The sequence below is a fragment of the Amia ocellicauda genome, chromosome 20 (assembly GCF_036373705.1).
Source record: "Amia ocellicauda isolate fAmiCal2 chromosome 20, fAmiCal2.hap1, whole genome shotgun sequence".
Taxonomy (NCBI): domain Eukaryota; kingdom Metazoa; phylum Chordata; class Actinopteri; order Amiiformes; family Amiidae; genus Amia; species Amia ocellicauda.
In genome coordinates, this window is record NC_089869.1 from 1,220,291 (window position 1) to 1,233,268 (window position 12,978).

General features: G+C 38.3%; 1 protein-coding gene across 1 annotated transcript in view; it reads left to right on the forward strand.

Moving 5' to 3' along the window:
* LOC136715947 (slit homolog 1 protein) overlaps positions 1-12,978 on the forward strand; it is a 209,423-nt gene that overhangs the window by 11,529 nt on the left and 184,916 nt on the right. Inside the window, exons 2-4 of the mRNA XM_066693370.1 lie at positions 5,129-5,200; positions 7,773-7,844; positions 8,698-8,769. Of these exons, the coding sequence (XP_066549467.1) occupies positions 5,129-5,200; positions 7,773-7,844; positions 8,698-8,769 (216 nt within the window). The remainder of the gene's footprint in view (positions 1-5,128; positions 5,201-7,772; positions 7,845-8,697; positions 8,770-12,978) is intronic.

The following is a 12,978-nucleotide window of genomic DNA, read 5'->3' on the forward strand; positions in this document are numbered from 1 at the left end:
TTTTTTTTTTGCTTTGGGATTTGCAACAGATGGCAGAAAAAAACATAATGAGTTTTTCAACATTTAGTGTAGTATGCTGAGTTTGCATGATTGGGGGTGTGGACAGGTGTGTATGGGGGGTGGGGAATGAGTCACAGCCAGTTTCTCAGCTCTACCTATCAGTCTTAGAACTCTAGTATTGGAACCAATCAAAGGCTGCACTGCCCTTGCCCCCTTTATCCCACCTATGATAACTGCAGTATGGTCACTTATCAAAAAGGTTCACATACCGTGTGTAGATGTATGTGTGTAGATACACACATATGCACTTCCACGCTATAAAGGCCAATTGGATCTTGGACAACAGAATATTCTTGATCTTACAACAATTGAAGTTTGCTATGGGGCATGGCTCCTGTTCAAAAAAAATGTTTACTTGTTGTGGCTTACAACTTTGGACCGTATTATTAATTTTGTTCTTGGTTTTCTTATGTTTTGCAGACTGAAAGAAAAATGAGAAATGAAACCCTTTGCCCTTCTTGTCTTAATTTATTATTATTAATATTATTAGTATTATTTCTGTCTTAGCAGAAGCCCTTATCCAGGGTGACTTACAAAACACTTAATTTGATTTCCCAAAAAATGCACCTTTCACACTTACAGCTCTGAAGGGGGATACGTAGAGAAATTTATAAAAAGTAAGCATTTAATCTCTTGTGTGAAATTCAGATTGTATTAACAGAGCTGTTGATAAATGCTAGGCCTTAATATATTTCCTCACCATTTGGATGTGTTAATGTGAAGAATGAGGGCTGGTTGTTTTTATCTCTCTAACACCCTAGCACACTAGCCCCTCCATCAGAGCCAATGTTTTTGCTTGGTTGGACTTAAACACTGATAATGAACACCAGGAGCTCACCTTGCATAGCGTCCAGTGAAGCAAGTAAGAGTGTAATCCTAATAAGATTCACCTGGAGGAAATCAATATCAAGGAGGTCAATTAAATCAGCAGTATAGTTTACATCCTTTGTGTTCTTATGTTTTTATCTCCCAGTGTGGTTCAATAATATCCAACCCACATTGCTGTCTGTGTTTTCAAATTCTGCTCTATACTGCAGCAGATTATATCTAGATCTACATTATACATATAAATGTTGGTTGGATCACTGAGAATCACTTGTTTTGTTCGAGCATACCTCACTGTGAAAGTCAATACAATTGTTTTAAGTTTCAAAACGGTAACACTTCACAATAATGGGCATTAATTAATTCAAGTATGTGAATTCATAATGATTTAAAGGCTCTAATTCATATGGAATTCATTTTTAATAAATTAAGTTGATCATATATATATATATATATATATATATATATATATATACACACCAATTAGCCATAACATATATTAGGCAGCAAGTGAACATTTTGTCCTCAAAGTTGATGTGTTAGAAGCAGGAAAAATGGGCAAGCGTAAGGATCTGAGTGACTTTGACAAGGGCCAAATTGTGATGGCTAAACGGTCAGAGCATCTCCAAAACTGCAGCTCTTGTGGGGTGTTCGCAGTCTGCAGTGCTCAGTACCTATCAAAAGCAGTCCAAGGAAGGAAAAGTGGTGAACTGGCGACAGGGTCATGGGCGGCCAAGGCTCATTGATGCACGTGGGGAGCGAAGGCTGGCCCGTGTGGTCAGATCCAACAGATGAGCTACTGTAGCTCAAATTGCTGAAAAAGTTAATGCTGGCTCTGATAGAAAGGTGTCAGAACACACAGTGCATCGCAGTTTGTTGCGTATGGGGCTGCGTAGCCACAGACCAGTCAGGGTGCTCATGCTGACCCCTGTCCACTGCCGAAAGCGCCTACAATGGGCACGTGAGCATCAGAACTGGACCACGGAGCAATGGAAGAAGGTGGCCTGGTCTGATGAATCACAAGTTCAAGGTGTTGACTTGGCCTCCAAATTCCCCAGATCTCAATCCAATCGAGCATCTGTGGGATGTCTTCACACATTAATTCATGTTTTTCACAACCCCCTGGTGAGTGAGTAAGAGGGTATGAATTCATTATGATTAATGATTATTAAGGGTCTTTTTTTTCTCCAGTATGTACCTCATGAATTCGTGAGTAATTCCTTTGTTACACCATTTGTTGCAAATGAATCACGCATATATATGATCAACTTAATTTATTAAAAATGAATTCCATATGAATAAGAGCCTTTAAATCATTATGAATTCACATACTTGAATTACAAATGAATTTCATCTGAGTTCACAAGAATTACATAATGTATTCATGTGTTTTTCCTGGAATTCATGAGGAATTAACGCCCCCATTATTGTAAAGTGTTACCCACTTCGGATTAGACATATTTCATGGTGACATGAAGTACTAATCTGTCAGATATTGTTTTTTAATAATGGCTTAATCATGTTTTTTTCTCAAGTTTAATTATTCAAAATTGTGTGAATGTTTTGAGTTGAGGTTGGCATTATTAAACTTAAATGTAAAGAAAAAGGCACAGACTGAGATCAGTCCACAGGAACTGTTCAGAAAAGAGAAAGTCCATTGACAATCAGCATGATTTTATATATTTGTTTTAAATAAAGTAAAACATTGAACCTAAATCATCATTACTCCAGTGCTTTCTTTTAAGTGTTATGGAATCTGGTCACATGGGACATTTGTAACTTCAAGAATTAAGTGAACCAGTCAATCAACAAAACTGTATCCATCCTTGAAAAAAAAAAAAAAAATATTGACCGACATTCTGTCTGCTTTTTGTGGGGCATATGTTTTCCAAAAAGATTTATCATAAAGTTTGCTAATGAAGCAATTAACACAACATCTGTTTTATTCAGAGGGTTTCTTCCACTTTAAGTGCTGAATATAATTATTTTATTTCTGGTTGAAATGGTCACCCAAATGAACTTGAACGGTTTTAAGCTGTTATAAAATAAGGAGGCCACTTTGGGAGGCACTGGCACAGTCTCTAGCTGCAGCAATCAAAAAACATGATTAATTACCATGATTGTGAGCATTGTATAGAAGAAAGGGTAAGCTGATAATGTCCTCAAAGCAAAAAGAGATTTTTGAAACAATTTGCAGAGAGCGTTCAAATTACTGTTCAATGCTTTGAGTAGCAGAGGGGGTGGAGAAAAGTAGCGTTAGCTTTGTATGATTTGACGTTAGTCTTTTTTCATCTTTGTTCTGCACAAAGATATGCCTTATTCATATTTTTTAAGCTATTTAGAGAGGCTTTTAAAAAGCACAATTACAGTTAATAACAACAAAAAAGCTACAAACATTTTGAAAACAGCTGTCTTCTGTGTTGACTTCAAGGCACATTAGTGTTCCAAACTGCCCAAATGTTAACACTATTCAAGCAACAAATATTTTGAACATGCAGTTATTAATTTATCATGACTTGTGTATGTTACTGATTTGTCTGAAATATTTCCCAGTTTATTGTACTGTATCCTTACCTTCCCAGAGGAGTGATCAGTGTAGGGCCACCCTGTAGATCTGTCATTTCAAAATCCTGAACAGCCCAGATTAACCACCTGTAGTAAACGCCACATGTGTATGAGGGCTGTACTAATGAATCCTGGTGTATTATTTATTTTTCCTGCCGTTAAAGCACCTGGGCGAATGGGCCATCTGTCTGTAATGACCGCTTTTTCAGAGGGTCCCAGGAGTGGTCATTAGAAGTGAGTTTCAGTGAACAGAGGAAAACTTCTGGAACGTAGACCCTAGTCGATGTTTCGGCCTTCTGTGCTTAAACTCTGACTCATGGGACTTGGGGGGGAAATGGTTATACAGCTGAAAACCACTTCGGGGAAGGAGGAGAGGAGTGGAGGGGAGGGGTAGGGGGTGGTGAATGTCCTTAAGATTTATCCAAAACAGTCCAACTCTCTCTTTTTCTCATGCTATACATTTTAGGGTACCAAATGAAATCTAATCATTACCCCTCTTCGCCACATTTCTGTCCTGGGAGAAAGGGAGACACATAGATCTTTTTCAACCCCCACCCCCCTTTTTCCCATGATGTTGTATTTGAAAGTGCTCCAAGCTGCCATTGCTTTTACTGCTCAGCCAGGCGAGTTGGAAACAGAAGCCAGTCCTGTCCTGTATCCTCAGTCCTTTGCAAAACACAAGAGTTTGCATTCCTAAAAATTCTGCGTTCAGTCCACAGCTTATGTCAGCCTGAGGAATACTAAACATGGAAGAGCCATTAAACTGGTGTGCACATTATTTAATAGCCCTGAGGTGTGAAAAACGCCTAAAGTATCCCGTAGAAACCGTTTTTGTAATACATTTTTATGCTGATCAGGAACGTCTGTCAGGCCATATAAAGGCTAACATGCTGTCAAAGAAGGGTTTAGGTAATATTATTTCCATTTGTTAATTGAAGACATTACAATAGTTCCATTTGACTTTGTTTTTTCTAGTTCCAAGTGTGTAAAATGACAGTACATAAGAAATGTTGTCTGATGGCTGCATGCCAATAAAAGTTTAATTTAAGCATTTCATCCAGTCTTTTCTTGAAGGTTCCTGAGGTGTTTGCTTCAAAGATGTAGTGACCCAGCTTGTTCACCACTTGATCCAGATTCCTTCAACCCACTGTGTACAGAAGGGCTTCTCATTTTCATTATTTAAAACACTTTACTGCTTTTAATTTCTATGTGTCTTGTCTGGAGGTCACTGTTGATCATTTAGATTGAGAATTTAGATGGGTGGAATTTGTCAATTCCTTTCAGGATCTTGAATACTGTCAGGTTCCCACATTATCATCTCTACTCTTGACTAAAGATATTGCACAACTATGTGGGATGATATTTTATAAACCACAGGAATTAAAGTGGTCTCTCATCAGTATCTGATTTCAGAGCAGCAATTATATTTTGTAACACAGTGACCCAAATTGCACACATTATTCTAAATTATGTCTGTCTGACTAACTGAACATTGACTTGTACCCCTGCCCAAGTGCTGGGGTCCAGAGAGTAGGAATAAGTGGAACCAAGCAGGCATCTAGGCTGGTATCAGTAGACATAGAAGTTGCCAGTGTGTTCTCATAGTAGCATGGCTGGCAGGGCAGTACAATCTCAGAAAGAGAGAGAGGGTGCTAAATATTTTATGTATTTTTTCCAGGGAGCTGAATGGAAATAACATCACGCGCATCAACAAGAATGACTTTTCTGGACTGAAGTACCTCAGAGTCTTGTAAGTAATTCCTTTTATTTATATATATATGTATATGTATATATATATATATATATATGTATATGTGTATATATATATATATATATGTATATGTATATGTATATATATATGTATATATATAGTATATATATATATATGTATATATATGTATATATATATAAGCAATATAAATAGAATGTGAATCAGAAGTCACTTGATAATTTTATAAATGCATGCAACTGGGGAATTGGGTAGGTTATTAACAGCAAACTAAGGGAGCATAAGCTAAAATCCATTAGAGCTTTCTTTCTTTGGCTGTTAATTCAACCCATCAGTAGCTTTGGCTGCTATAAGTTGTTAGACAGCACTTAATACAGTCTATTGCAGTTGCAAATCACTTATCAAGAAAATTAATTGTACAGGCATAAAAATACTCTAGTTTTAAACACACAGCTGAGGTTTGTAAAACATACCATATGAAAGTAGGACACAGGTTGGACAGAATGTGTTATTAAAATTAGTGCTCACAAAAGTAGTGGATTTGTCCAGCTTTTGCACAGTATTTTTACTATCAGTGTTCAGTGTCCTGCGTGAGTTACTTCCAGATACTGACATATTAAAGTCTGCTCCCATTTTATGATTGTTATTGTATCCTAGTTTCTTAAATTAGAGCTTCTTAACATTATCTTCTGAGTTTTTACTATTTATACTCTTTAATGTAATTTATATAAAAAAAAACAAAAAAAAAACATTTACCAGCCAAGTAGTTCTGTGAACCCAATTTTTTATAACACTCCAATACTGCGAAAAACTGCTCTAAATCAAGGTCCATACTGCAGGGCTGCATTTTGAAAGAACAGACTCTAATGAGAGACAAGCAGACAAATCTCTTCTCAGCTGTTGAGTGCGTTCAATATAATGGTGTCTGCAGTTCACTAGTCAGTACATGGCAGTGTCTGTTAGTTATGTATGTTAAATACAGGTAAACATATCACAAATGCAAAAAAATGAATATTCAAAGATTTTGAATTTCAGACTGAAAGACCCTTAATAATCTTGTCAGCATTCCCTGAAATACAATTTTTACATATTAATTTTATTTAACCAACTGGCTCTGGCCTCCTGCTGCTGAACCCATCCTCCCTACATACGATGTCATAGTATTGATGCCCAGTCTTGAGCTTGTCACCAGTAAGCTGGAAACAATGCATTGCACGAGGCTCCAGCTTGCCCTATGTTTATCTGCCTGTAAAACCCATCTCCCTTAGGCATCTTCATTTCTCCCTGGTTAAGGCCAGGTTGTTAACATGATTAATGCTGAGGTAAAATTACAGCTAGAAAGAACACAGCTCTTGCATTACTGACCTCTGTGTGTCAGTGGCTTCCAGATTAACTGGCCTGAACTTTCACCTCTGGGGCTAAAGACCTGGAAGCAGCCATTGGGCCACTGTGTGGGAAAGTGTTTACATTACAGGCCAGCAGACCTTTTTAAAACTGCATAAATAAATAACCTTTTCCACAGGGTTTTAGCGTATGTAATGTTCGATCTTATCTTACATTTTCAGCGTTTAAAAAACAAAACCACTTTACACCACCTCAAAGCTAATGTTCACTGGCATGCTGCTGTACATTTCAATTTATTGAGTGTTCATCCATTTATTTATTTATTTATTTATTTATCTATTTCAATGTATTTATTTATTATTTTAAGCAGCTGTTGTTTGCGGAAAATAATAATCCCTAAATAGAGAGACTTTTTCTACATTTAAATAAAGCATATGAAAGTAATGCAAGCCTCTATGTCTGCTTTTATATCTATGCTCTCAATTATATTTAAATAACTGAAGACTTGTCTCAGGGATCTGCATTTCTGTTTGATCCAGAAAACAGGAAAATACTCAGTGCCGATTTTCAATGGATGCTATTTTGTTTCCTTTTAGGCCTTTTTGTCTGTTTTGGAGTTTTCATATCTGTCTAGCAGTCCAGAATCACAAATTTTAGCCTTCTTTTTAAAGAGTTGATATTTGCAGCCCTTGTAACGAAAGTGTTTATGCTCAGTAGCAAACATCCTTTTGATGGTTATAATTTAACCACTAAACATCCTGGTCCCTCTACCCAGCTCTACTGACCACACTGCCTCTCATTCTTCCAACCCCTGACCAGCTAGCCTCCTTCCCCCTGAGTCTTTGACACCTTCTAAACCCAGTCCCTCTTGCTTTAATTTCTGTACCAACCCCAATTCCCAGTTTTCCTCTAATAACCACTACACCACACTAGCCTCCCAGTTAATCCGCTTAGGCTGTGAAATCATCCTGCCCTCCTTTCTCTTCTGTCCAGTCTAAGCTAGGCTATAAAGTTCCTGGCTTTGAATTCTTTATCCATCCTGCAAGCCATTGCAAGTACCCTGACTGTAAGTACCCTGACTACAAGACCACACAACCCTTGCATTCTCCCACCTTCCCACAGTTATGCTCTTCATTCTGTTAAACTATCCCGGTACAGTGTATGGTCCTAGCCTCTGGCCTCTACCTCCGAAGGCCACACTTGTAGTCCTCTGCTCTTATTGAAAGCCTTGCTCTCACTCTCTTTGAAGGCAGTTGATGGAAAACCAGATTGGGACCATCGAGAGAGGAGCTTTTGATGACATGAAGGAGCTGGAGAGACTGTAAGTATAAACTAAGGGGGGTTATAAAATAATGTATTATTTTAATTCAATATGAACTTGACCCACAATCCTGAATATTTTTTATTGCAGTGTTCTATTACTCTATTTTATTATTAGTTAGCAATGGTGCAATGCCTGAATAAGATGTTAATGTATTTCTGTAAAAGGCATTTTTCAAATCCTATCCCATCTCCCAGTTAACATTTAGCTTTATGGTCACTATATGAACATGGAAATGTCCTCTGTAACTATTGCAATAACTATCACTGTGCTCCAGAGTACAAGAATCAATACACGGATTTAAGGCACAACTTAAATGGCAGTGGGTGGTGTAGTATAAGACAGATCTGCTGAATCTTGTGCACTACACTAAGATTGCATCCCTGTTAGCAAATGAAAAACATGATATTGAGATTTGCTATTTGCCAGGACTAATCTCATTCAAATCCCTATTTAATTACACATATGTTTTCAATGTAGCACTGCCAGATTTAGTATTAAACTTTGCTCTGGAGCCGTGATTAGTGAAAATCTGTCCTTCATATTGTTCATTTCATGTACTTAATTATTTTGGCATATTCCTTGTTTTTAATTTTACTGTATAAATAAACCTGTGCCAGGGCACTGCAGTTTGGCTTGAAACTTTTTTCTGCAACCTGCTATGGAAGTACGGGGCACTTACAAAATTTAATAGTTATTCAAACAATTGTGAAAACTGTTCACCATGGGGAAATTGTCAAAATTATACTCATCCTACACATACAGCTGTGTAACATACACCTGCACAGATACAAACAGTGGACACACAGAGTAATTTATCTCTCTCTCCCTCCCCTTCTCTCTCTATCTGCAGTCGGCTGAATCGTAACCAGCTTCACCAGCTTCCGGAGCTGCTGTTCCAGAAGAATGCTGCTCTCTCCCGACTGTGAGTATCCCTCCTTCCTTTCAGTTGTCTCTCTGTCTTTTGTCTTTACCTGTTTACGTCCATTGCACACTTGACACTATTGTCAGTCATCATGCCTGATTGATGTTTAAATGTGTATGTTTCAACTGAAAGCAATCACCAGGTGCAGCTAGTACTGCAACCATACATATGCTTTCTTGTGTTTCTGTGTAAATATGCAGTTTCCCATGTTGTAAAACCCATGGGTAGAACGCTTTCTATTCATTACACTTAATAGAACCTAAAAATAAAAAGACATGGGTTCAACAAAGGGTTGCTTATTCAATAATTAATTCATTGCACTGTGTACTTTACAACTGTGTCTTCCATGGCTATTGAAAAATTGATTGCATTCTTATATGTAGGCTCTGTGTTTCATGGAAGGTCTTTTGTATTGTCATAAGTATGAAAATGTAACAGGGCTCATAGTATGTAAAATGTTCCTGCTACCGTGATATCTATCCTTCTAGACTTCAGGGAATGTCAGCTGTCTTTTAGCAATGTGGGTTTGTCACTTGGAGGTGTGTCAGAGATAGTGGTTCACACACACTGTACTTGAAAGTGTTACATTGCACTTATTTTGTAAGTCGCCCTGGAAAAGGGCGTCTGCCAAGAAATAAAAAAAAAAATAATAATACATGGCTCTGAACTCTTTGAAAAATACAGACATATTGTACCTTGAATTAAAATAATCTTTAAAACCATGAACTGTACCTTTAAATAATGTTATATATGTCCAGTTTCAGTTTTTCTTGATTGCTAAGACACTTTTAGTGAACCTGGGGTCAACTTGATCTCCAGCATAAACCTCATGATCACAACAAAATTCATTTTTGCAAAGGAGTACATAATTTCTCATTGCTTTCACACACTAAGCACATTTTTGCAAAACAGTAAACACAACTCTCTACAAAAGACACAAAACTCAGTTGAGTAAATCATGTCAAACAAAATTAAAACATTTGGTCACATCTACTACAAATGACTCCCATGAATGTGAACCTCTTCTGCATGTGTGTAAAACTTCTTTGCACAATTGTTCATTCAGCAAGCAGTTCTTGTTCATGCATAAAAGAGATGACATTTGGGCTGGACCAAGTTAGAGGCTGAGGGCAAGGGCGAGGGCGTGGGCAAGGACAGGTACATGCACAAGGGCAAAGGAGAGGTAGAGCTGCCCATAAAGGAAGAGGGGATCAGATGTGTGGTGGTGGAGTAGCTCAAAGGGGAATACAAAGAGCTAATGTTTCAGATTACATTTGTGCCACAGTTATTGACCATTTTGTCAATCATGGCCTTTCCATGAGAGAGGCTGGACAACGCAACTCCCCATACATTACTGTAATTTATGTGAGTGAAGCCGCCTTCAACCTTTCAAATGTAAGAAGTCGAGGGAGGAACCCCACTGGTAAGAGGGCCACTGTGAATTTGCAAAGGGGAGCACACATTACCATGTGTGCCACTCTGTCTAGTGGTGGGATTCTTTACCACATCCCTACAACTGGCACATACAATACAGAATGTCTCCTCACAATTCTTGACGCACCAGAGAGTGGTTCCACCAGACGAGAGAGGGCTGGTGAGACCTGACATGTCCTGCTTCTTCATCATACGGGACAATGTTGCTTTCCACCTCTCCCATCTGGGTACTGAATGGTTTGCAGCCCGCCCAGAAATTGTGATGCAACGTCTCCCACCATACTCTCCTTTTCTCAATCCAGTTGAGAAATTATTCTCTGCTTGGATGCAATGAATGCCAGTTGTCTGGAAATCACTGGAGAGGGTGGCCAAGCATGGATATGCCATGCAAGGTGATTTGTTTCTCGCTGCATTGCAAGGGAAAGCATCCAGTGTGATTTTGATGAAAACATGTGGCCTGATCGACAACAGCATTTGGACTGACTGTGGTGTATAGTGTATTTGTGTTGCCTGTTTAGACATTGCTTTGGTTTGATTGATTTGTCAGCTTGGAGTATTTTATTTGTTTTCTCTGTATCTACAGCATCATTGCATTTGTAAAGGACAAAATGAAAAAGGCAAAATATAGCCTGTTGGTTCTGGATATTCCTGCTCTTGACTGACATTATTTCTGCCTTGATCATCTTTAGTCAAAACATTTTAGGAAAAAAAGGAATACAGCACATGCTGTGATAATACGTTTACTTTTATGATACATACTATAATTATAGTATAAACAAATGACACAGACATGTCAAAGGGGATATTGAAAGTTGTAGTTAGTATTTATTGGGCTATTATGTAATGAATGATTGAAATATCTTTCCATTTGATCACAAGTTGTATGTTTTGATGGAGGTAGTTGATTTTGTGTCATGTATTTAATGTTTTTAGAGTCTTAGTGCATTTTGCAAATTAAATGTTTCATTTTGGCCAATGTGTTCATGTTTGGGGCTGTGTGTTAATTGTTTGGAAAAAGTGAATTCTGTTTGGACAAATGTGCTCAAGCAATCGAGAAAAACTGTCATATATGGTCACCAATTTCTGAATATTCTAAATATTCTAAATAACACAGTTAACCTGCTGAGATTGGACTGTACCCTATGCCCAGCCTCTCACATTGAAAGGCCATGATTTATCACATGACAATGACAGTGTCACGTATATGACATTGGAAACATCTGTTCTCTGTCTTCCCATTTGAGCAGCTGTACCAGCTTGCACGCGCACCCCTCTTCCTCTATGGACTCTGGTTGTGATCCTCCTCTTTTCCTTCTGACTTGCTCCATTTCTTGCCAACACCGACTCAATATTATATGCAATTATGGACTGATTGTTGATTGTTGGTTGATTGCAATAAGGATTTGCACATGTGCAGTAGAGATTCACAGTTGTGGGTGTATGTTATCTGCTGTGGACAAATGTTCTAATTTAGTTTGATAAGACTTACCCAATCGATGTTTGTGTCATGTGTAGAGAGTTGTGTTTACTGTTTTGCACAAATGTGCTTGGCATTTACATTTTGTGTGAAAGTAACCATAAATGACAATTTTGGCAAATTGTGTAGTATTCTGCTCATTTAGGTTATTGTGTTGGTCATGTGGACCACAGTTTCATTCACATTGACTTAGCAAATGAGAAAAACTGTATCTACAGCACCACTGAATTTATAAGAGTCAAAAAGAAAAAAGGTCAAATATAGCTTTTTGTTTCTGGATATTCATGCTCTTGAGTGACATTCTTTCTGCATTGATCATCTTTGGCAGTGGCGGTTCTAGCTTGTATGGCTCCCTGGGCGAGCCCCCCTTCAGCCTGAAGTCAACCTACCACCGCCCCCCTCCCCATCTCGTACTTCTGAATGGGAGACCTTCCCAGGCAGTAGCCTGCCTAGCTCATAAACTAGAATCAGGGCGTCCACTCTGACAAGGTTAATTGACTCACAGTCCCACACGGTGACATGATATCATTGACGTGACATGCAAATGAGCAATAGAAAACTGATCCCGCAAATGTCACAATTCCGAATTTTCGTGTGTGGGCACCCCAATGCCGCCCCCCGGCAAGATAAAGCCCTGGGTGGCTGCCCATATCACTTATACCTAAATCCACCGCTGATCTTTGGTAAAATAATTTTATGAAAAACAATACAAAGTTTACAAATGACAGGAGGCCATTCGACCCATTTGGTGTCCATTAATACCTGTGATCCATGGATCATGTCCAGTCTATTTTTGAATGTTCCCAAATGTTCAGCTTCAACCACATCACTGGGAAGTTTGTTCCAGATTGTAACAACTCTCTATATGAAGAAGTGTCTACTGTTTTCTATCTTGAATGCTTTGAAGCCCAATTTCCATTTGTGTCCCCGGGTTTGTGTGTCCCTGCAGATATGGAAACCTTTTCCTTTCAATAACCTGTGCTGCCGAGATGGTTTCTGCTGAGCCACCTATTTTTGTATCATCTGCAAGTTTGACAAGTTTGCTTACTATCCCAGAGTCCAGATCATGAATATAGATTACAGAAAGCACAGGCCCTAATACTGATCCCTGTGGAACTCCACTAACAACCTCACTCCAGTAAGAAGCAACTCATCTTATTGACACCCTCCGTTTCCTATAGATCAACCAGTTCATAATCCATCTATTTACATAACCCTGAACACCTACCTACAGATTCAAATTTTAGGATCAGTGTGGAAATTTGTCAAAAGCTTTCTGAAAATCTAAGTATATCCTA